This window comes from Gymnodraco acuticeps, unplaced genomic scaffold (genome assembly GCF_902827175.1).
Source record: "Gymnodraco acuticeps unplaced genomic scaffold, fGymAcu1.1, whole genome shotgun sequence".
In the NCBI taxonomy this organism is placed as follows: Eukaryota; Metazoa; Chordata; class Actinopteri; order Perciformes; family Bathydraconidae; genus Gymnodraco; species Gymnodraco acuticeps.
The window spans coordinates 2869451-2892895 of record NW_022989894.1 but is presented as its reverse complement, the minus strand read 5'-3'; the positions used below and the strand labels follow the sequence as shown (position 1 = coordinate 2892895).

Below are 23445 nucleotides of genomic sequence, written 5' to 3'. Positions count from 1 at the left end.
TGTGTGTGTGTGTGTGTGTGTGTGTGTGTGTGTGTGTGTGTGTGTGTGTGTGTGTGTGTGTGTGTGTGTGTGAGATTTGGGGAGGGGGGTCTTAATTCCAGACATCCTGCTCTTATTGTTGACCGCCCCAGGTCGACTGCTGCTCAACATGTCAGGCTGAAAGAGAACAAACTGGAGCCCGTGCCAGTGAGAGCGATAACACACACACACACACACATGCACCAACGCGCACACACACACATATTCACACACTCCCACTCTTGTCTGCCTTTTTGTAGTTCAGAAGACTAGTAACAATAATCATTCAGATGAATACATGCAGTATTAAAAGTGCGCCGTGATTTAAACAAACTATCTTGCCGATTTTCTGATTTAACTCGAGGTATACAGTATACTAGTTTGATCAATCTGTAACTCTCACTGTGGCCCTGTGACTTATATTAATATGTTTAAAGCCTTCTTCTTGGTATACGTTTCATAAAGAACGTTTTTTTGGATTGGAAAGTACATTTTCATTTTTTTTACAATGTATAAGATTATGGAAGTGCAATCAGGATCAAACACACACACAACAATCTTTTTACTGTGTTAAAATAATAAGATTATTTTTAATAGTAGTAATCATAATAATAATAATGATAATAATAATAAAGCATTCTACATTTTTCTAAAAAGTGCAACAAAATCTGAAAAATCCTAAATCTTCCTTTTTCTTTGTTTTTAAGTTTATTAACTTGCACAACTGCTGCAGCTCCTTAGTAAGTTTGTTTGTATCCAACACAACAGCTGCCAAATACCTGTAACTGTTGAGCCAATCATTGTATTTGTTGTATTTCAATTCAAACTTACCTACAGGAATCTCAGATCAGTATTAACATCAGTAAATAGTTTTACCCATATTGAAAAATGCAAAAAGTAACATTTTATTTTTGACCTAAAAAAAAATACATCACATTTTGGAAATAAACCCTTCATTTAAAAACAATATGTAACAGAGACATCCACATATTATACACATATTAAAACCATAAAAGTGCAATGGATTCTGTTTTGAAATCATCCTGTCCCAGTCACTCACTCACAGTTCTGTTGTACTACAGCAACCTCTAGTGGTTGACGTGTTAAAAGGCAGAATATTGCCCTAGGTAAAAAACAATAACAAATGAAAGCAAAGTTGTACCATTTTGAGTACCATAAAAAAACAGAGTTAAGACAAAAAGCTAAATAAATTATGTCCAGACATTTTGAGTCGCTCAGCCAATGAGTCAGGTTCCCGCTTTGTATCCTGAGAGAGATTGAGGGTTTTGGATTCCCTGAGATTTCTTTTTGTAAAAGTGCAGAAAAAAAACCTCCTGAGTCAGATATCCACAAAATAACAGTCCCACCAGCATGTTTCTAAAATCCGCTTTTCTTTTTATCGGTCATAAAAATACCTTTTAGTTCTCTTTATTCCATCGAGGAACAATGGTCCTGCGGTAAGTCCGTCTTTCTGAGATGTTACGTCTGACTTTGATCACCGTCGGGGGGGCCATCTCCAGGTCCAGAGAGGGGCTGGAGTGGGACTTTATCAGCCTGCCTTCCTCCTCCTCCTCCTCCTCTTCCTCCTCCTCCTCGTCCCCCACAGAGTCTGCAAACATAGCTTTATCAAACTGCTTCAGGTCTGTGATGTTCAACACACTGGTGCCGGTCTTATTCGCTGCCTTCCATGCCTCCAGGCACTGGATGTAGATCTCATAGCGGCACATCTGCGAGGTTATTGCAAAATTAGTTATAATCAATTTTTTTAAATATAATAATATCAAAATGATGTAATTTCAGCTACTTAAATGTGAATCTTTTCTGCTTTACTTACTCCTTTAAGGTCTCCTATCATGCAAAATGCACTTTTTGATGTCTTTTATACATCAATGTGTCCCCGGTGTGTCAGGAGACTCACAAAGTGTCCGAAAATAAAACCCTCTCTTTTCCTCCGTACCCAAATCTCTAAAACGTGGGTTCAACGGAGCTGATCCAGATTTGCTGCCGATATTACATTATATCGGAAATGTGGGCAGGCTTTCTTTTTCTCGGTTCTCGTTTTTTTTCTTCTTTTTTTAAAAGCTACAGACCCAGAATCAGCACTTTAGTAACAGGGCTGAAATAGAGGGATATGAGGCATGGCTGATCTGTTTGGTATTTCGAGCAAAACACTTCATAGAATTGTTTTTTATATATCTGAGACCTGTAATATATCCCTAAGAATAGTATAATAGGAGACCTTTAATGGCATTCAACCGAATATACTATGGATTTCAACACATTGGAGGACATCATCTTGGAAAACAATGATTTTCATGGACGTTTTTCACTATTCCCTGACATTTCATATGACAAACAACTAATCTATTACTTTAGAATAATTGTTTGATGCAGTCGTATTTTTCCCTCTTGTTCACACAAGCTTTGCCTGACAGCGCGGTCATTACCTCATGCTGCAGGTACTCCGCCCTGACACGATGCTCCTCCAGCTCCCTGGCTTTGGCCTTTCTGCCCTCTGGCAGGTTCTCATGCAGGTACGACAAGTCATCCTTAAAGGACACCAGCATTCCTGCATAAGACATCAGCTGACGCTCCTGCACAGGGAGGAGCAACACATACAAATGAAAATGCATGACATGCTAATTCTGCTGAGGAAAAAACAAAAGAATGGGAGGACACAAGATTTACCCATTACTCTATTACATCTGAAGAAGAGAATTGTTCAAGGAGAGTTCCATTATTAAAGGAAATGTGCATTATACGACTAATGTGTACATTGTAATCTTTTTTTCTTTAAGCTGGAAGAAAACGTTCAGTGGGATTTGTGAGAAATGAAAAGGCACCTTTGTTCAATTCAGCCTCAGATTATTTTATGACCAGTAGCTTATAGGGAAAGAAGATAGTTTTATTGCTATTTAACAGAAAATGTTTTGGTATCATCTAGGATTATAACAGAACTGTTTCATGTAGCCACAGTGGCCACCGTTCAGCCGAATGTACATAGTGTCACAAAAGAGATTGTTCAAAAATACAAATGTGAAGTTTTTTTCTAAATAGAGAAAAAAAAGCAGGATTAAAAAAAATTGTGATTTTAGGAAAATAGTGTTAAAAGCTGTTCATGTATATCAAGGTATTTGCTTATATGTCTTGTGAATTATGACGTTGAAGTTTCAACAGGTTTTTTGAGACTGACAATGCAAAAAACGAGCTAGATTCATAGCACAAGTCATTAAGTGTAACACTAAGCCGATCATCTAATAAATATTGAAATAACGTAAAATCGTACACAAAATTGTAAATATAAGATGTGAGAACAGATAAGAGGAGTATGGGTGTGTACCAGGGTGAGAGCGGACTGTGAGCAGGGGAGGACCGGTCTGAAGAACTTCCTCTGAGAGCCGACAGCGGCGGGGAACGGAGGCGAGGAGTGGAGCGCCGAGACCAGGTTTATGCGGCCGATCCACGAATACATCTCCAGTTTGGATCTGAGCGGAAAACAAACAGAGACAATGATTTTCCGACTCCTTGACACACACACACACACACACACACACACACACACACACACACACACACACACACACACACACACACACACACACACACACACACACACACACCACACACACACACACACACACACACACACACACACACACACACACACACACACACACACACACACACACACACACACACACACACACACACACACACACACACACACACACACACACACACACACACACACACACACACACACACACACACACACACACACACACACACACACACACACACACACACACACACACAGCTGGGACTTACGGGGCCTGGAAGAGGAACACCCTCCAGTCGGCCGTCTGCAGCCGGAACACGTGAGGCTTCTTGTTGTAGTCGGCCGCCTGCTCGGCCAGAGAGTGGTGCACGCTCACCACCACCTCCTCGCTAGTCGGCTGCTCCTTCCTGTAATCATCCTGACACACACAAACACACCACACATTTCCTATACTGAGGCAAAAACAAATATTTCATGATGGCATTGAGTGCTATTTAAAAACCCTTATTAAGGCTGTACCAAGTGTACCGAAGCTTCTTCCATTGCGTTGACATTTGACTTCTAAATCAACATTTGAATGCTGCATTTTTTTCTTCCTGTTTAAACCCTGATTCAATTCATTTAGGCTACACTAAAATTATCAGTGTTATATCAAGTGTAGAATTAGATTATAGCGATGGCTGTGTAGGATCTTTTCCTATTTCTGTGTTAAAAACATTGCCAATAACTCCAGTGTTCTCCAATAGACAAACTAAATGGCAAGAAAGATGTTATTGATTCTATTAACAACATTTTTCATCTCACAAAACATTTAGTTTCTTTCTTTCTTTTTAGGGTGATGACATCATAACATCTGATGACAGGCATTCAAAGCTTTATTTGAAAATGCTTCGAATGTGAGAAATAGAAAGACATTTGGTACAGCCATTATACTAACGGATAATCCTGAAAAACTAAGAGCTGTGTTACCGACCTTCTGCAGGTAGAGGACCATTCCCCTCAGCACCCCGTAGAAAGTCTTCCAGCCTCTCTTCCCCCACGGAGCTGCAGCACAGAAACATTCAGCAGGTGATTAACTGACAAGAGCGCTAACCCATGGTGTTATACAGAATACAAATAGACAATCAATAGGTCAAATAATAACACATTTAAAATGAAGAAAAACTCAAAGGAAACATACAAAGCATTAGAATAAACATTTACAACACCACTGCCACATTATAATTTGCATTCTCATATTGTCCTGTAAGGGTCAGAGTTTTGCCTCCTCAGGTTGAGGCTGAATGACTGTGAAAAATGTTTTATGTGTGCAAATATAATTTTACACAGTTAAAAAAGTTGTCCAAATTAAGTGTTTCCCTTTAAAATAACAATTTGAGTAAATAATGACTGTTTCTTAGATGATTCTCTTACCAGCTGCTCTGATTTTGCAATACATCTGGTCTAAAGACAAGGAAATCCTCAGTTCAACATAATGTTATGTTCCCCAACACACGCCTCACCAAAGCCTGTCTGACATAGTATCTAATGTTGCTGTTGATGTTTTAATGTCAAAATAACTAAATCATTGATATTGTTTTAATATTGGAATTATCTTCAGAGGTATCCTGACGTCTGTGTCTCACTCACTGCGTTTGCCGTCGATGTCGGCATGCAGCTTCCTCAGGAGGAACCCCTGTTTGACCACAGAGGCCGTTTTGTCGTGAGGAACGTCCTGGAAGGGGTTAGCTTCTGAACGCAGCGGCGCATCTACTCTGGTGTCATCGTCCGTCAGCACAGAGCTCTTCAACTCCTCTTCGTCACTTTAAGATGCAAAATGACATATGTAAAGCATGAAGAGGAACAGATGATGTGAAATTACGTTATATAATATTATTATCAGTGCACTTACATAGCCCACTCCAGCGGCTCACTCTTTATTGAATTATAAAGACTCTGCAATTTAGACAAAGAGAAACATTGTTAATTATTGAATTTCATTTTGCTTTCTTATCAAATCAATTCAGTGACAGTATTACCTTTAAGAGATCCTTGCTGAAGTTTTCTTCTTCGTTCATCCCATCCAGGTTAGACACAAATTTAGACGAGGACATGCATTTTCCTACATTCTGTTAAAACACACAAAACAATACATGATTTACTAAATGTTACCTGATTTACCTCACAGAGATCATCTGGTAAATCAGTGCAGAAAACATCGTAGGATGGTAAACAGTCATAAATATGTCCCACCTGCCCGTGCAAGTCAGTGTTGAGAAGCATTAAAGCGCACGTGAGAGCCAACACAGACTCTGGGGAGGGAAGAAAAGAGGGGAATTACACATCCATCACATATGAGCGCTCAATGCTGTATCTCAAGCAGAAAACAGCCTGATGGAGGCTCACCTGAGGAGGTGAAGGTGTCGGGGTTGCACTGGTGGAAGCGGCAGGCGAAATGCTGCAGCACACGCTCTCTCTCCTGCGTCTCTCCGATCAGCACCACCACTTTCAGAAAAGATCTGCGATAGAAGGAAGCGCAAAGAAAGAAAAAAAGATTACGAGATCTTTTATGAGCGTGTTTTGTTGCATTTCAGGCTCCTAGAATTCTTACCTCAGGGCATGATCGAGAGTTTCCCCGGTGAAGTCAAAGAGTTTCAGGTATTCCTCCCCGACAGCACGACTGAAGTCATTGCTAAACAGAGACACAACACATTCTGTATCAGCGTTTTGACTACTTTGTACCTTAAAAATCATATATTTGGGTCACAAAAGGAAAACATTCAAATGATTGACAATATGTTGTGAATGATCATTTGTGGCATTTAATATAAATTGGATGCAAAGGAAGAGGGTGTGGTTTGGATTGTTTGAAAAAGACATCTTGTTGAATATGATGGCCAAGATAATATATATCAGAATGATTATAAGAAATGAGTGTTCAAAATAAAGTCAAAAAGATTTAAAAAACTAAACAATTTAACTGTAATTTAAAATAAAGTATAAAATAGTCAATGAAATCTATAGATTTAAAAAAAAAAAAGTTAAATATCATTACCCCTTGTTTGTGCATGTCCGCTTATATTTAAAAAAGGTCTTTATGCTAGTTTTTATCAAACACATTTGTTTGTATGTATAGTTTCTAAATATTTAGGTGTGGAGAGCTGAGACAAAATATCTTGAATCAGACTTTCTGTGAGAGTGATCTGGCTAAAGCAGCCCCTCTAGCAGCACAACAGCCTCAGCTGTCGGTAAAAAATAAAGGAAGGTTGGAAAATATCTTAATTATAATATATGCTTACTCTTTGTCTAAGTGCTTCACCACATCTGCACGTTGGACATCCTCCAACTTGAAGAGCCGCAGAGCGAGGCGGCGGGCCATCTCTCTGTTCACCTCGTCTATGTTCATTTGAGGCGCTGCAGTCACAGGAGGTGGCTGCTCTCCATTTGCTACGACTGTTTGCCCCGCTCCATCCTTAGCACCTCCGTCTTGGTCACCCTGATGTGACGTCTCCGCCTGTTTGTCCACCTGATTGAACTCGACCTGGGTGTCTGGAGACAGCTGCTCTGTTGTTTCTGACTCATCTGTCTCTGGCCGCACAGCCTGCTGGGAGAGCGCCGGCCGAGACAAGTCGCTCGTTTGCGGCGTCTGCTCATTCTGCACCGATGGCTCCGTCTGTTCTCGCCGCTCCGTCTCCCCGGGGTCTTCAGCTTCAACGCAAACTGTCTGCTCTGACTGAGTGGAGTCCTCTGGTTGAGTTAACTCTCCTGTCATCTCTGGTTCCAGATGTTGTGACTGTCCTAACTGGTCAGAGTCTTGAGACACCTCTGCTTGAATCTGCTCTGACTCTTCATTCACCCCCAGCTGCTCGGACTCAGCGTCTTCCGGCTGAGAGAACAGCACTAAATCTGGTAATCTGGCTTGGTCACAATCACGTTGATCTAAACAACTCGTCTCCTCCAGTTTCTCCACTATCTCCGGTGATTTTTCTACGCTCTCTGTATGATTTTTAGCAAGTTTTGACTCTCCTTCGTTGTTGTCCTCAGCCTGTGACTGTTCAGAGTCCTGATTTACACCTTCGCACATTTCTGGCTCTTCAGGCTGGCTCGCTGTGGGATCTTCATGTAACCGTTCCTCTATCTCTATGTCCTCATCAGTCCCAGAGTGCCGCCTTTCTTCCAAGAGATCAATTATCTTATCTGGGTGTACGGTTGGTCCAGAGTCAGCAGCTTCTAGTGGCTCTGCAAGAAGCTCCCTTCAAAGTGTGGATGAGAAATGCACTTTAGTTAATTAGTGTACTTCTCTTGAAAGCACTCAATGGTCCCTGGCATTAAGACATCTCTTAGTTATGAGGCATCCAGACCCTTATGATCGTCATATATTGTGTTCTCAGGATAAACATCAAACAAGGTAAAGAAGCTTTTAGTTTATATTAATAAAACAAGTTTCCCGAATACCTGATGTCTGCTCAACTGTCCTCATTTAAACCAAGGCTTGAAACAGTGTTTACAGCTGATTTCCAATGAATTAAAATCGTCATTTTTGCATTCTTTGTTGCAATTGTTTTTTTTATAAATTATTATTTTTATATATTATTTTTCTGATTTTTTTCATTTGTATTTTTTTTGTAAATGCCATTTATGTAATATAAATCTACACCTGTAAACACTTTGGATTTCCTTGTGCCTGAATGGTGCTCTATAAACAAAATGGCCTTGCCCTATAATAGCACATTACGCTGTATCATGATTAACATTACGGATGCAGTTTCTGGTAAAAGACACTTCCTGTTCCCCTTCTTAACTTAGGTGTGTTTTACTCACACATCATGCAGACAGCTGACAGCTTTTGCTTCTTCACTTTCCTCGGAACACAACACGTCTATCTGCTCCTTATCTTCCCCCTCGCCTTCTTCCTCGTTCTCCACAGCATTGGATGAAGGATGCTCTTCCTCAGAGTCTCCCTGCGGAGTCAGCCAAACGGCGGGCTCCTCCTGCTCTTCTAGTTTTAAATGTACGAAACTGTCCGATTCATCTTCGGAGCCATCGATTTCTCTAAGAATGTCGAGTAAGTCCACAGAGTTAACAGGATCTGACTCTGCCGAGAGTGCCTCCTCTTCTTCTGAGTCTGTCCTCGGTAAGATTCCTGGAAGAGTGTTAAGAAGGTGAACGTCACAGTTTTTTAGTTATACCGTTTAGAATCCAAATGAAAAGGCCACAAGCAACCACGAGTGTGAATACTGAACTGAGAAAACACTTGAAACTAAACAACTCATTAAACTTGCCTCTCTGAGTAATACGTACCGTTATTACTGTCTGACAGCTCATGTGGTGAACCTTCCCTTTCCTGAGTCGGCAGCACATCTGCAGCATCACATGGCTGGAAATTGCAACACAGACCATTGATCATGAACATTAGTGGTGGGGGAACAAAGCTTGTGATTACCAGCCGCAGCACGAGAAATAAGCTGCCCTCTGAGCCTCATCCGACCAACATTATGTCCACTCTACCACAGCAACCCAAACATGTGTATCTGAACAGATTAAGTCTGAGGCGGTGAGGCCAGAGTGAAGTAGGAAGTGTTAATGACACAGGACATTTGAAAGTGTAAACGCACGTAGACATTTGAAATAGGAAAGAGTTTGAAAATAAAGGCAGCAGGAGAACATCACACTTCCTTTTACAGCTCCTCGTGTGCGTTACATACCTCTGAGATGTTTCCTGTCCACTCTAGATTTGAGTTCAGAAGCCGTGCATTAAAACCATCTCCTTCCCTTCTGTCGCCCTGTGTGAGGAGCTCAGCGTTCACGCCTTCAGATGGGTGAAGGGCTGGGGAAGTGGTGTCTCCACTCGTCACGGCACCAGAGTCCGGCTCATTGGCCGAGCTGCTGTCAGTCATGAGTGAAGGTCCCTCTGCGGAAAGATCTGGCATGTCCCACTGCACTGTGCAGAAAGAAAGTGGAGGACTGCTGCAGGGCATGGGTTGCATCGACCATTGTATCTGCTCCCACTCCTCTGCCTCCTCAGAAGCCTCTCCACCTGCCGTCGGGGAGAGATTGAGTTGATCTTTCCCGTGTGTCTGGTTTATCTCTGCCTCAGCGCTCTCCTGCTCTCCATTCACGTGCCGGTGGTCGATGGAGGTCCACGAGTCTTGTCGAGGCTCCTGAAAGACTGAATCTGGAACATCTGGCAGAGAGGAGCACACGTTTTCCTCCTCCATTAGCTCGTATCTCAGTCAGTTCCGTTGCTGGGTCGTTTGTGGTTTGGGTGAAAGACGCTGTAGCTGTAAAGGATGTCTCGCTATAAAATGTCTTCCTCTGCCGTATCAAGGTTGATCATTTTGTAAGATCCCATAAACCCTGAAGAATGTAACAAACTCCAATGTCGCCATTCACAGATCTGTAATAAGAGAATATAAAATAAAAGTTATTTTACCACACACCCATCGTGAGGAGAGTGAGACATTCCCTCTCAATGCTGTTAAGCCTGACATCCTGTAACACATGCCAAACTGTTTTGTGAAACGGATTCTTCATGAAATAAAAACGAAATGTTAGGTAACCTCCAGGAACATCTGCTTAGCTCAGAAAGGTAAATGGTTGTTGAGTTATCGTATCTATAAGATTCATAGGTTGTATTTGGTTCTTATTTTTTGTCTTTTCATCCATGAGAAACAGTATGTTTATAACTACTGAGAGCACCATTTCAAATGACAAACAACGCTCGGATTAAAAACTAAAATAATATCTTTACAACCCTGATAGCAAAAAACACTCACCACTTGTTTGCCCAAATAATCCAATCTGGAGAAAGTGTCTCTTTTTGAGCCTTTGTCAAATGTTTTCTAACTCTCTGCGTGGTGCAGCAGGTGTGACTCTTGGCATGTTTGTACTTCCTGACCACAGAGTGACACAGAAAATCAGTCAAGCAAGTCAGCGAGAGCGATAGAAGGAGAAAGAGGTAGAGAGAGAGTATGGTGTGGATTAGGAATGAGACAGAAGGTGGAGTTGAAGGGCTGTTTCTGGTCGGCCGTTTAACTGCCTACGTCCTGTGTTTATCATGTTATCAGCACACTGTGTGGTGACCCTGGGCAAAGGATAAAAGTGTGAAAGGATTACAGCGCAAACCAAGGCCAGCAGCTACACAACATCAACAACAAAATGACATCCGTGCTTCTACTGGTGATAAACACAGTTAAAATGTCACACCTCATATTATACCTATCTTTCGCTCTGTGATACTTTTTGATATTTCTATTCTTTTCTGACTTTCTTAATTATTCTATTCACGTCACGCAACCAACATCCGGGACCGACCATGACCACATTTCCTGTGTGGGTGCTCACTTCTCAGTTCCTGTCAGGGTGCAAGTGCTACACAAATATGCAAGATAGTTTACAAAGATTAACAGAGAGGGTCACCGAAACCTAATGATGAAACCCTGTTGAAACTAAAAGTATGGAGATACTGATATTCAAATTATTAAAAGTTTAAGCTTTCCTACCATAAGATTTGTAAGTAAGAATCTGACAGTTTAAAAAAATGGGCGATTATGATATCATACAGTATCTTGTCTCTCTTGGATCAAATGTTGTGTTTCACATGATAACACAGTTGATCCTCTGCGTGCATTGTTATGATAAAATAAACACTGCTCAGACGCAAAACAAATGCACACCAGACATTTCCAGAGAAGCTTTTTTTTAGCCTTCCTCAAATAGAACACCCATAAAAATAAATAAGAAATAGTTTCAGTTTTAGTCAAACGTTACTCAAACAAACTTGCAGAATGCTCCAACAGGGGGATGCCAGGAGAAGTTGCGTACAATGAATGGGAAGTCATTACAGCACACCTCAGAGAAGATAAATAAAAGAGGAACTCAGCCACAGTGAGTGAAGTGAAAGCTGTGGAATGACTTAAATGTTGTATGTATAATAATATAATTTGTCTAAGGAGGATAAACACTCCCTGTGTCTTTCATTACCGTCAGTTAGCTTGGCACAGACATTCTTTTAAACATATTCAAACCTCAAAGAGCTCAAATAAATCTCATTAGAAGGAATCTTTTCAACTGTGAAGCATGACTTACCCCCTCCAGGCTCTTTAAAGCACCATCATATGATCGGTAGACTTGTGATGTTTTAAGTCCTGTGGGGGGGAGACACACCGCTGTGTTTTACTGGGTTTATCCCGCTGTCAAAGTGCTGCACCTTCACAGGCACACAAACACATGCACACAAGCATACAAGTAACCCTCAGTTGATTATGTCTGACCCTGCTGCGCACAACAAACAAGCCTCACATTCACTCTCTTTTAGCCGCGCAGCCTTTGAGTCTGTGGTGTCGCATAGCAATGAATGCAAGTCACAAGTCCTAGTCCGGACTAGGTCCTCCTCCTTCTTCTCCTTCATGCTTCCTGCCCATTTTCAAAAATTCAAGATCAAACTTCAGTCTCCTGCTGTCCTGTTCCTCTCCCAGCAGGTATAGCTGTGGAAAAAAAGGAAGAGAGAATTTGATTGGCAATGAGGAGGAAGGAAAAGATACAGTGTGATTGGCGGATGAGCTAAGAGACACCTGAGAGTCCTCCGTCTACACACCCACCACCCTGAAGGCATGCAAGCAAACATACAGGTGAGGGGAGTGGCTCAGCTTCATTCCTGCATATGGCATGAGGAATTATGTGGTAAAACCAGAAGGTACCAGATTCAATGGACATCAGTCATAAGCCGCACATGGCACATGATACCTCTTAATTTTGGTTTACTGTCTGGCTGTGGGCAGAAAAGCCTGTTTAACTCAGACATGGGTTGTTCTAAATCTAATATAACAACGTATTAACTTAATTCTTCTTTGATTAGTTTTTACACACTATTTTTCATTTTATTCGCTTAAAATTATTTATCTTTATCTATTTATTATTTATCTTTTTTGTGTATTACATTTTCCGACGACTTTATAATTATAATAATACAAAAATGGTTTAAGCATTATCGTTAGTGGGTGAATCATTTGCCATCATTAGTCACATGACTGTTAGCAGCACATCGTTATTTATCATTAGTAGTACCATTAATAATGTGTATAATCGTACATAGCTTTTTGGCATAACATTACAATTATAAACACTTTTGTTCTTCTTTATTACCGTTAGCTACATTTACGTTAAACGTTAACGCATACTAACTACCTAGGTGTAATATCAACCGTTAGAACAAAACGTTAGTGGACCTTTGTTATTTATATTGAGTTTGATTAAAATTCATTTTTAATCAACATTTTGACATTAGAAGTCTGATATCACAATAAGCTACACTCTTTGTGTAGCTAACAAGCTAACCTTATTAAACATTGTAAGCAGTGTCATTAGCATGTATAGCATTCAGATAATCGTTGGTATTAAAATATTAGCATTACCTAGCATTTATGTGAGCATCCTTGCAGTTGCAGTGAGTTAGTTGCTAGCTAGTGGTTGTACTAGCTGATTTTGCTTAGTAGTATTAGTAGTATTATTAGTAATGACCAAGTAGTACTGCTGCAGTTTTGCAGTCCTTCCTAATGTTATTTAAACACCATTTATCACCGTGGTTATTTGTGTAAACAGCATCCTAGTAACGTTAGCTAGGGCCCCCGCTAAACCACTCCCCTCCACACCAGCAAGGGGTGCTACACATTTTTTTAAGAAAAACAAAACCATCATCTCCTCTCCGTCACTTTCGTGCGACTGCTTCTGCTTTGTTTGTTCCGCACACGGCAGCAGCAGCAGCAGCCGACTGCACACACCAGGGATGTATAAAGAGAACTGGATAGAGCTCTGTTCATTCCTATGAGAGTTGAATTTGGTGCATGAAGCCCAAAATGGAGCTACTGTAGATTAAGAAAGTACCCGGATCATCCGGGGCCTTTTGCTTACAGAGCGTGCTCACGTGAGTTTCCCTACCTCCCCACCTCCGTCGTCGGGTCAGTCAAATAAAATAAAGTCAAATCAGTCAAATAAAAGGACAACGAAAAAGAACTGGATTGAACTTGTAGCGCATTTTACAACTTTTACCCCCTAATGATTTAAATAAGGGCTATACAATTGTTCGTACTGTGTATTTTATTTAGATTAAACAAATATCCGGTGATTTACAGACGTCTCTTTGGGACAAAATTACGTCACTGAAGGTGTAGTACCACTGGTTGGCCACTACGGCCATTCCAAAAATCGGCTTCAACGACCGGCGCACTTCCTATGGCTCGCTGCACACACCCACTTTGTATACCGATACTTTCAACCATGTACAAACCATCTGGCGAGTTGTTATCCTCAGCCACTCGGTCTATCATGGCCAAGCCGAGTGATCTAAAGATGTTCCTGGAGTCTTCTCTGAATGAGATCTTCAAAGCCACAGTGAGCGACATCCTGGATTCAGTGGACAGGACCCTGTCCGAGTACCAGGGCACAATACACAGGATCGAGTCCGAAAACGAGGGCCTGAAGAGGCTGCTGTTAGCACAGAGGAGCACCGAGTCTGCTGCTAGAGGTATGGTTGTCTACACTAGGTCAATAATGGAGGGGTGTCTGTGTTTGTCTCGACAGTGGAGCTTCATGCAGTAAACGGAAACTGTAAACATTGACGAACATTTTATGTAGGAAATTGGCCTGTAGATCACTGTTTAATACAGTACTAATTACACTGTAACAGGTTTATATACTGCCAGTAATGATGGTGGTAGAACACAGGGAATTCTACCATACACAGTAGACTACAATAGATAGATGTGTATCAAATAAATGTATTGTGCAATGCTGTTTTAAAAATGCAGCGTCTGGATAATACAATTATCATGTTTGTGATTAAAACTGGCTATTTAAGTGTAAAACTGGTCACTGTTTGTGACAAAGATGCAATATCCCTCAGCTTTATTGAGCATTTCAGTATCTAACATCTCATTGTTTATGTTTTTCTGGCTGAGAACTACACTTATATATCCACCTTAATATCCACCTATAACACACAGCTATTGCAGGAAAATGTATACAATTTTAAATTACAAGCAGTTTGTTTCTTCCATAATCACATTCAAGACTTATTTACTTATATTTCCTTGTACTTCTGTCAGCTACTCAACCATTGTGGCTGTAATATAGATGTGTACTACTCTAAATCACAGTCTGTACTAGTTTGTTTATCATGTTGTCTTTGTCTTTGTTACAGATCCTCGTGAACAAGATGCCACTGAAAGGTTTTCCTCTTCAGAATGGAACGATTATCCCTTCGGCTCGACGCAGGGCACGTTCCAGATGTCCATATGCAGCAGTGACAAGAAGAGCTTCAGGAGGAAGCAGAAAGACAAGACGAGGGAGAACACATCCTCTTCCTCCTTTTTACTGCAGCCTGATCATATGGAAGAAACTCAATGTGTGAGCACAGCCGATGTAAGCATTATCACACACAACGTGTTATCTGTTAAAACAGAGCCTGGCCTGGATGAAAGTGGTGCTATTGACCTCTCCCAGCCTTCACCCCTGCTCAATCTAACAATAAAAACCGAGAGCACGGAAGTCAATATTAGCAGTCATGATGCATATGCGCCTATGCCGCCATCTACAGGCCTCGAACAAGACTCCAGAGGAAGTGACAGTGAAGTTAAAGTCACCATTGTTTCTGACACCTACATGCAGGATGGACAATTAATAAAGACTGAGGAGGAGCAGAATGGGGTGTCACAGTATGATGGTGACGATGACAATTTACTTTTGAAGCAGGCGTTGAGGTATAACCCTGAATCAGAAATAGACCCTGAGGCGGCGAGTACACAGGTTGTGGAGCCAGACGTAGAGTCACATGAGGAAAACGCTGCAGTTCCTGAACTTTTAGAGGTTCCTGATAACTTCTTACGCTGTCCTACTTGTCCCAAAACATTTAGTCGAGCCTCCTCTCTCAACATCCACATCAAGACACACAGCGCTGAGAAATCTCACAGCTGCAGCTACTGCGGCAAGCGCTTTGGGCGTGCTGATCTCCTCAAGTCCCACAAGCGTACCCACACAGGAGAGAGACCCTACTGCTGCAACATCTGCAGCAAGACGTACGCCCACCCCAGTCAGCTCAGGATACACAAACGTGTGCACACCGGAGAGAAACCCTACTCGTGCTCGCACTGCGGGAAGTGCTTCAACGAGCACAACCAGCTCAAAGTCCACCTGCGGACTCACACCGGGGAGAGACCTTACAGCTGCCAGGAGTGCGGCAAGACGTTCAGCAATGCAGGTAACCTTCGAATACACGAGAGGATTCACACCGGGGAGAAGCCGTACTGCTGCGCTCAATGTGGGAAACGCTTCAATGGCTTAGGGGACCTTAAAACCCACTACAGGATCCACACTGGAGAGAGGCCCTACAGCTGCGAGCTCTGCAAGAAGACCTTCAGCCAGGCGGGCCACCTCACCATTCACATGCGCATGCACACGGGAGAGAGGCCGTACAGCTGCAACGAGTGCGGCAAGAGGTTCACGGTGGCCAGCAGCCTCAAACTGCACCAGAGGACTCACACCGGAGAGAAGGAGTACAGCTGCTCGTTCTGCAGCAAGAGCTTCAGCAGGTCGGGACACCTGAAGAGACACGAGCTGGTGCACACCAAAGAGAAGGTGTTCCTCTGCAGCCAGTGTGGTAAGACCTACACCGACCAGTCGTCCCTCAAGAAGCACCTGAAGATGCATGCGACCAAGGAGCAGAAGGCTCAGAGCGAGGGAAGCACCAGTGAGACAGAAACAAACCGACCTACAGCCTCAGAGACGCTATCAGACACTGATAGAAGTTAGAACTAAAGGGCCAATAGAAGAGACTAATATAAAAGCTCAGAAAGATTCTCTGATACAGAAATACATCTCACAGCCTACATCATATGAGTATCACTGCTTTATCTGTTTATAGATGATTTAGTTTTCAACTTCTACCTAAACTGGACCTCCTGGATTGTATTTTGTCTATCTGGTACCTTAAACAACGCACTGCAGGAGAGCTGACATTTTGCAGGGCAGTTGATGTGTGCTCTGGTTCAAAGCACCAGAAAAACGTTTAAAGGTCCCATGTCATGCTTCTCTGGTTATTACCCGTCCCCTTGTGTGTTATGTAGCTTTGTATGCATGTAAACGGTCTGCAGAGTCACAAACCCTCAAAGTACACCCTGTAGCGAGTAAAACTCGCAGAAAAGACCTGTCTATGCTGCCCAGAACGCCTCGTTGGACATTTCTCTTTTTCCATTTTTTTCCTCCTGAGTAAAGTGACGTAACGGCTCCTCACACACACTCAGCCTTATCTTTTCTCAGCTGCGGCTCCGCGGATCTCCGCACACGTGTATTAGGGCTGCTCAATTATGGCAAAAATCATAATCTCGATTATTTGGGTCAATAATTGATATCACGATCATTAAAAACGATTATCCATTTACTTTGAAAACATCCATTTATTGAAAAACAAATGTGAACAGTATGTTTTTAACAGTTGATTACCCTGAACTTTAAGTATAATTCAACTGAAAAACCAATAAAAATGTAATAAATAAAAATAATCGTTTTATTTAGATGATGTTGTTTTCATAATCGTTTCAAGCCAAAATCGTAATTGCGATTAAAATACGATTAATTGAGCAGCCCTAACGTGTGTGTGCTCAGGCTGAGCTCCGCGGTGTCTCGCTGTCTCGCAGTCCCCCCGCAGCAACCAGGAAACTCCACCAGTAACCCAAATGTGATTTTGGAACATTGAACAATGTAAATCGATTCTAGTAGACCTCAACAATGGAATTATGATCAGTAGAAATGGCCATGACATGGGACCTTTTAAGTGGATCTCAAGGTTGAGATCCTATATGTCTAACTGCTGTTCCCGAGATCACAGTTTTACGCTAGAAATTGTACATGTTTTTTGTGGTACGGTGCAATTCACTGTTGTCTAATATTTGCTGTGGTTTATTAGCTCCAAGTATTTAGCAATAAGTTATGATTTATTTATTATTTTCTTTTGACTCGTTAAATCTAATGTCGTCTTGTGAGACAGATAATGGGACCCTTACAGAGCTGTTCTTTTAAACGTGTGTATGGTACCAAATGTTGGTAATATAATGCTTAAAAAGAAAAGTTGTTGAATGCCTGTCAGATTAGCAGGATGCCTTTTCGACCTCCCTGCTGAAGCAACACACTGTTTTTTTCTGTGGTGCTTATGTTTGACCTTGAAAATAGAATATCCCCACAGGGGTCAGTTAACAATAACGATATAATTGTTTGAGAATTACACCATTTAAGATGCTTCTACGCACATGTCAACACTTTGTATAGTAGCCAGAGTGTTAGAAATGTGTGCCGCACCAGTGACTTATGATAAAGATTATAAATATATTGCTGTATATTTAGCTTTAACTATACATCCAGCAGTCTGTTCCATTGAACTGACACGAATGTATTTGTGTAATAACGGGACTAAAATAGTGTTGCTGCAAATAATCAATATCTATTGACCAACTTTCACTATTGAAGAATCAATCATTGTTTTTTCAGCCATGTTGATCTAAAACGATGTTGAGCTTTTAGAGGTTTTGTTTTCACTGTGCGAACAGGAAGCTGACGCACACAAGAGGAAAACGTCATGTTTATGATGATAGGGCTTCTGTTTGTTTGGAAATGTGTTGATATACCTCCACTGCGGCGTATATGAACTAGTAAACACTATTAAACTGAGTGTTTTCCTCTAGGACTTTATTGTAACCTACATGTGTGTTTTGTGTCTAAATTAAAAAGAAAGTTAACCAAAATGATTTTATATGTATAATTGATTTGAAATGAAACAGGTTCTGTGAGGTCTCCTTATGCATCTGGTACAACAAGAAAAAGCTAATATAAGACAGTATATACAGTGAATCAATGTCTGTGCATACATACAATAGTTCCCAGTGTTTTTCCCTGAAGGATACATTAAATAAATGTTGCACAACTTTACAAATGTGAAGGGTATAGTTTTCTCACTAGTGAAGCCACACATGTTTCAACACTTAATGCTTTTAGATGCTTTTTGTTGTGACTTGGCCACTATTATTGGAGACATTTATTTGTACTTGTCTCACAAGGAATCAGAGCAGGTTTGTTCTAAAGCAGGACAGTGAAGACCTTTACAGAATAAATACCTTTATTTACAGTTATCCAGGCAGGGCAGGGCCAACACAAAACAGATTTGTTCCTGACAATGACACACAAGGATCTGACAAATACTGACAGAAAAAAAAAACTGAAATACATGCAGAACTAATTCCCAAGGACAAGACACATCTGTGGAGTGCAGAAAAAACACAAGGGCAGCAGGTGAAAGGGTAATCAGATAATCAAATAGGCGCAGACAGGAAGTACAAACAGGCATAACACAGAGGGTGACCTGACCATTTCAAAATTAAAATCGGATTTAGACAAATAGTTCCTTTTCAATTATTGGAGATTGATGAAAGTGTCATAATTGAAGTACAAAATGTGGATCACCTCCATTGTATTCAGGTATTTAAAACTATAGGATTGCAACAATTAATTTGACTATCAATGTGTCGATTATTTCCCAATTATCAAACAATCGTTTAGTCTAAAAATGAGAAGGAAAAATAGAAATACCAAATTATTGATTAATCAACTAATTGTTTAGGCTCTTCTAAAACCCAAATACAAACTCAACAATATGCATAAGTAATTCCTGAGTTAACTGCAAAGTTATTTGTTTATTTGTAACCATTTAATTAGAAAATGTCAACTTTTGGGAAAAACGTTCATGATGTTATCAGGTAAGGAGAATTTAATGAAATCTATTAATTTACAAAATATACTTTTTTAAAGTTTTGTCTCATATAGCCCTCTTCAAGGGACCCACCGCACAATACATCTAGTTACTATCAGCATTTTCAACCTCTGATAATAAAAAAAAATACTATTTATCACAACAATAGAATATTCATAAATGTAAAAATAATAAAAACATGTAGTATCCCTATTGAATTTCGGTGTTGCCTCTGTGGCAGCAGTTTAGCTTCACCTTGGACAGGTAGAGCATGGGCTGAATGCTGCTGCTGAAGTCCATGAGACCGAAGGCCACGTAGTGAATGTAGCAGCGGAACACGTCCGGAGAGAAGTAGTCCTGGAAGGGGAAGAGTGCGACAGGCGGGAAGTAGTTGAACACAATGATGGCCAGGATGATGAGGACCATCTTGAAGGCTCTCTTCTTCACGGGATGCATCTCGTCTCTGCCCGGCCCAGACTGCTTCAGCACCCAGAGGATGGAAATGTTGCAGAACACCATGAAGGTGAACGCTGCGAGGATCATCCCCGTGAAGACCTTCTCGAAGTTGACAATGTTGCCCACACATTTACCCGCTGCGTAGGCCAGGGTGATGACCCAGACGATGATGGCCAGGATCGCTCTGTGGTTTCTGTCCTTGAGCTCGGTGAAGGTGATGGGGTGAACCACGGCCATGTAGCGGTCCAGGCAGATGCAGGACAGCAAGAGAGGCGAGGAGTCTTTGATGCCGTAGAAGAAGCGCAGGACGTACCAGGTGCTGCTGGTGGTGAGGAAGACGATGTTGGCCAGCTCTAGCGGAGGGATGAGACAGAAGAGCACGTCTGAAATCGCCAGGTGGGAGATGAAGATATCTGAGGTGCAGGAGTCCCCCTTGTTCCTGTGGATGAGCCACAGCACCATGAGGTTGGCCGGGATGCCCAGGAACATGTTGATGAACTGCAGGCCCAGGTAACAGATGAGAACAGCAGGCATGGTTCTGCAGGTTTCATACACCGTCAGCTCGAAGGTGCTGTTTATGGGTCGGTGGGAGATGAAGAGCAGGGAGGAGTTGATGTAGGAAACCTCCATGACGGCAGGATCAGAGGACCCAAAAGATCTGTAAACAGAACAGACAAAAACATATTAGTTATTAGAGACAAGATGCAATATTTAAAGGGTGCAGGTGTGATAATAAAAACTGCCAGTTATATAAAATAAAGGTCAGTTAAGAAAATACAATGATCCCTTATCAAAGATGCATGTGGTTTAAGGCTGCACAATATGAACATGCAATGTCGAGTAAGGCAAATAAACACTTCATACTTTAACCTGTTTTGCTCTTTACACAAAAGGAGAACATTGTCCATCTATTTTGAAAGAATATTATTTACTCAAATGTAAGCCCTCTTTGATACAGAAACACCACTTCAGTAAATATATATATGCTTATTCATCTGGTGAAAATTCCGGTATTTGTCAAAGATAGCAATATATATTGCAGTTAAAACATATTTAAAAATAAACAAATAATAATGAATAAATTATTACATGTTAAACTCAAGCTCAATGTGTGTGATGAGTTTTTTTAAATGAAAGAAAGTGCAGAGTGACAGTTTCTTAACTTTTCTATTCAAACAAGGTGAATGAGCATGAGCTATTACATGCTTGATCATCATAGCTTTTCCAATATTCAAATTCATATGATGACATATATCGTTAATATGGAGTTTGGAAACACAAATGTAACTCTAAATGCAGTTACACTGTGGATATCTGAGAACCAGCACTTGAAAGTAAACGTTCTTAACTTGTCAGAATTCATAGTAATCCCAAACTTGTTCTGTGAAATATATACAATATATTAAGCGTTTGTTAAAAAAATAACTGCCAACTCATCAAGCAAATATTAATACTGGTCCAAAGACATGCTTTCTGTATATGCAAAAAGCAATGAATAAAAGTGTGTATTTTAGTAGCTAATGCACACGATAAAAAAGAGAAAAGGTAACACATGATGCTGCGGTATCAAACTACATTGTCTTATATATTTTCTGACAGAACAAAGGTTAAAACATAAAGGAAAAATGCATTTTACTCATGTTGTATTTTAATTTAAAAAACAAACTGCACCACACCAAGTGGTCTCATGTATATTGTAAAACCCCAATGTTCTTCTATTTAGTTTTGTATGGAAACTGAAGCCTCTTACCTTGATCTGACACTTAGTCGTGTAAAGAACTGATCCTCTCTGCTGTCTCACACTCTCAGACTCCTTAATCTACTTCCTTTTTTTCATGAAGTGCCACATGATGCAACGGCTGTAGGTCAAATGTTGCTTTATGAAAGGGCTGACAATTGTTTGCCTGCCTTCCTAAATGTTTGCATGTCTCCCTATATGTTTCAACCAGGTAAAATGTTTGTCTATCTCTGTATCTAAGGGAAACATGTAAATATGTAACCTGACAATAAAGACGGCCTGTTCACCTGCAAAACTAATCTAATGAAGTCTGCAGAATATTGCCGCTATAAAAACAACGGCTACAAGACTGAAGAACTGTACCAAGAAATAAAAACATTCATGTACAACTAGTGTTTAAATGAACAGAAGTAACCAACATGTCACTCACCTGAGAAAGAAAAGTAATACTGCTGCACCTGGTGTCCCCTCTCTCCTCCTTCTCCTTGTGTGACTCCTTGGTTGTCAAAGTGTGAGTGAATACTGAGCCCTCCCTTCAAAGTGAATGGAAAACATATTTTGAAAGATGACCCAACACTTCAGGGATCCTGATCATCCAACACAGCTTTGAGACGAGGGTAGTGGAGGATGAGGAGCCACACTGTCTGGTATGGCACCATGTACATCCATCACTCAATTAAAAGGAGGAAATGAAATAAATCATTAGAGAAGGATGGATTAATGATTTAAAAAAGGATGAAAACGAATTATAGAAAAGTGTCTAAAGTAGTTGGTGGAAAAACAATGAAAACAGGTTTGTGTTTGGACGTGTTGTGGCAAGCCATCATCCATTCACACCGATTGGCAATGATGCAACGAACCAATGGTGCCTGACGGAAAAATCGTCAGTAAACAACTGATGCAACCGTCCAGAAAATGACTTCTGATTCAATTCAGTGTAACGATGTGTAATATGTTACGTGAGGCTGACATGTTCAAGGTGTGATGTCCGTCGGTTTGAATGTGCTGCACCCAACTCTCAGCTCAGGGATCTCCACTGAGAACTGCAGATCACACTCACGGTAGGTTTTTCATTGTTTTACTGAGTCATGTTCATTGCATCTACATATAGTGTCGTTTTTTGAGGGATTGTTAACCCTTGTATGGTATTCGGGTCTGTGGGACCTGTTGTCATTATTTAGGTAAAATATTTTTTTCAAACTCACACTCAATGGCCTTTTCTGTGAAGAACATTATAGTCTAGCAGGAAGGGGCCTCAGATTTTGAGATACCCCTACCCGAGGTAGAACAAAACACAACAATGATTTTTCTTATCTTTAGGGTCTCCCATTAATGAAATATATTGTTGTCACATTTTATTTAGGGGGAAAAAATGTTTTTTTGGTTGTTCTTTAGAACAACCCCAATCCCTGAAAAAGAGCCAAATTAGACCAGGAAAGGTGACAAAAACAGATTAGCTGAGGTATGAACCAGGTGGCTGTCCTACATCATCAAATAGTCAGACAATTATTTACCTACAAAAATACTGAATTATAGTCCCGTAAACTTAGCTTTACTTTAGACGGAAATTGTACTTTTTGGTGATAGGAACATAGGACTCCATCACTTTTCTCTCATTTATTGGGGCGGTGGTGGCGAAGTCGATAGGGACTTGGCAACTGGAAGGTCACCAGTTCAAGTCCCGCTAGGCAAGGCACCGTTCCCTACACTGCTCCCCGGGCGCCGTTCAAAATGGCAGCACACTGCTCCTAACACAGGATGGGTCAAATGCAGAGAAACAATTTCCCCACGGGGATTAATAAAATATATCAAATCAAAATCAAAACAGAAATCCCTAAAAAATATATCATTACTGAATTGTCTAGGGTGCTATTGAACACTAACCAGTATGGAAATATCTGGTAC

The 23445-nt window shown here is 41.0% G+C and overlaps 3 protein-coding genes across 8 annotated transcripts; 1 reads left to right on the top strand and 2 right to left on the bottom strand.

Annotated features, from left to right (window-relative positions):
• Nucleotides 1–577: 577 nt before the first annotated feature.
• LOC117538591 (PH and SEC7 domain-containing protein 4) lies at nt 578–13302 on the bottom strand. Of its 6 annotated transcripts, XM_034204454.1 has the most exons (19): nt 12970–13302; nt 11858–12042; nt 11645–11703; nt 10333–10640; nt 9262–9953; nt 8858–8933; nt 8378–8699; nt 6856–7809; nt 6168–6248; nt 5963–6075; nt 5810–5868; nt 5596–5685; nt 5469–5512; nt 5207–5379; nt 4551–4621; nt 3847–3995; nt 3359–3503; nt 2466–2612; nt 578–1745 (listed from the first exon to the last, which is right to left on the bottom strand). In XM_034204454.1, the coding sequence occupies exons 5-19, from the start codon at nt 9772–9774 to the stop codon at nt 1437–1439; spliced, it is 3246 nt and encodes a 1081-aa protein (XP_034060345.1). In that variant the 5' UTR covers nt 9775–9953; nt 10333–10640; nt 11645–11703; nt 11858–12042; nt 12970–13302; the 3' UTR covers nt 578–1436. The 6 variants fall into 6 exon arrangements, with proteins under 6 accessions (XP_034060345.1, XP_034060338.1, XP_034060352.1 ...); XM_034204447.1 differs by having other exon boundaries at nt 11645–12042; XM_034204461.1 differs by having other exon boundaries at nt 10333–10449; nt 11645–12042.
• On the top strand, nt 12860–18345 carry LOC117538626 (zinc finger protein 436). The gene is made up of 2 exons (XM_034204493.1): nt 12860–14078; nt 14754–18345. The coding sequence occupies exons 1-2, from the start codon at nt 13787–13789 to the stop codon at nt 16358–16360; spliced, it is 1899 nt and encodes a 632-aa protein (XP_034060384.1). The 5' UTR covers nt 12860–13786; the 3' UTR covers nt 16361–18345.
• Nucleotides 18346–19556: 1211 nt separating this feature from the next.
• LOC117538354 (proteinase-activated receptor 3) lies at nt 19557–22041 on the bottom strand. The gene is made up of 2 exons (XM_034203966.1): nt 21971–22041; nt 19557–20460 (listed from the first exon to the last, which is right to left on the bottom strand). The coding sequence occupies exon 2, from the start codon at nt 20430–20432 to the stop codon at nt 19557–19559; it is 876 nt and encodes a 291-aa protein (XP_034059857.1). The 5' UTR covers nt 20433–20460; nt 21971–22041.
• Nucleotides 22042–23445: the final 1404 nt, after the last annotated feature.

Bases quoted from the DNA above. Each gene is read 5' to 3' on its own strand.
- LOC117538626 (XM_034204493.1), top strand. From the start codon at position 13,787: ATGGCTCGCTGCACACACCCACTTTGTATACCGATACTTTCAACCATG. The intron at 14,079-14,753 runs GTATGGTTGTCT...TCTTTGTTACAG, and splicing joins CACCGAGTCTGCTGCTAGAG to ATCCTCGTGAACAAGATGCC.
- LOC117538591 (XM_034204447.1), bottom strand. From the start codon at position 9,774: ATGGAGGAGGAAAACGTGTGCTCCTCTCTGCCAGATGTTCCAGATTCA. The intron at 5,380-5,468 runs GTAAGTGCACTG...TGCATCTTAAAG, and splicing joins GAGCCGCTGGAGTGGGCTAT to TGACGAAGAGGAGTTGAAGA. The intron at 2,613-3,358 runs GTACACACCCAT...CTCCCTGTGCAG, and splicing joins CACAGTCCGCTCTCACCCTG to GAGCGTCAGCTGATGTCTTA.
- LOC117538354 (XM_034203966.1), bottom strand. From the start codon at position 20,432: ATGGAGGTTTCCTACATCAACTCCTCCCTGCTCTTCATCTCCCACCGA.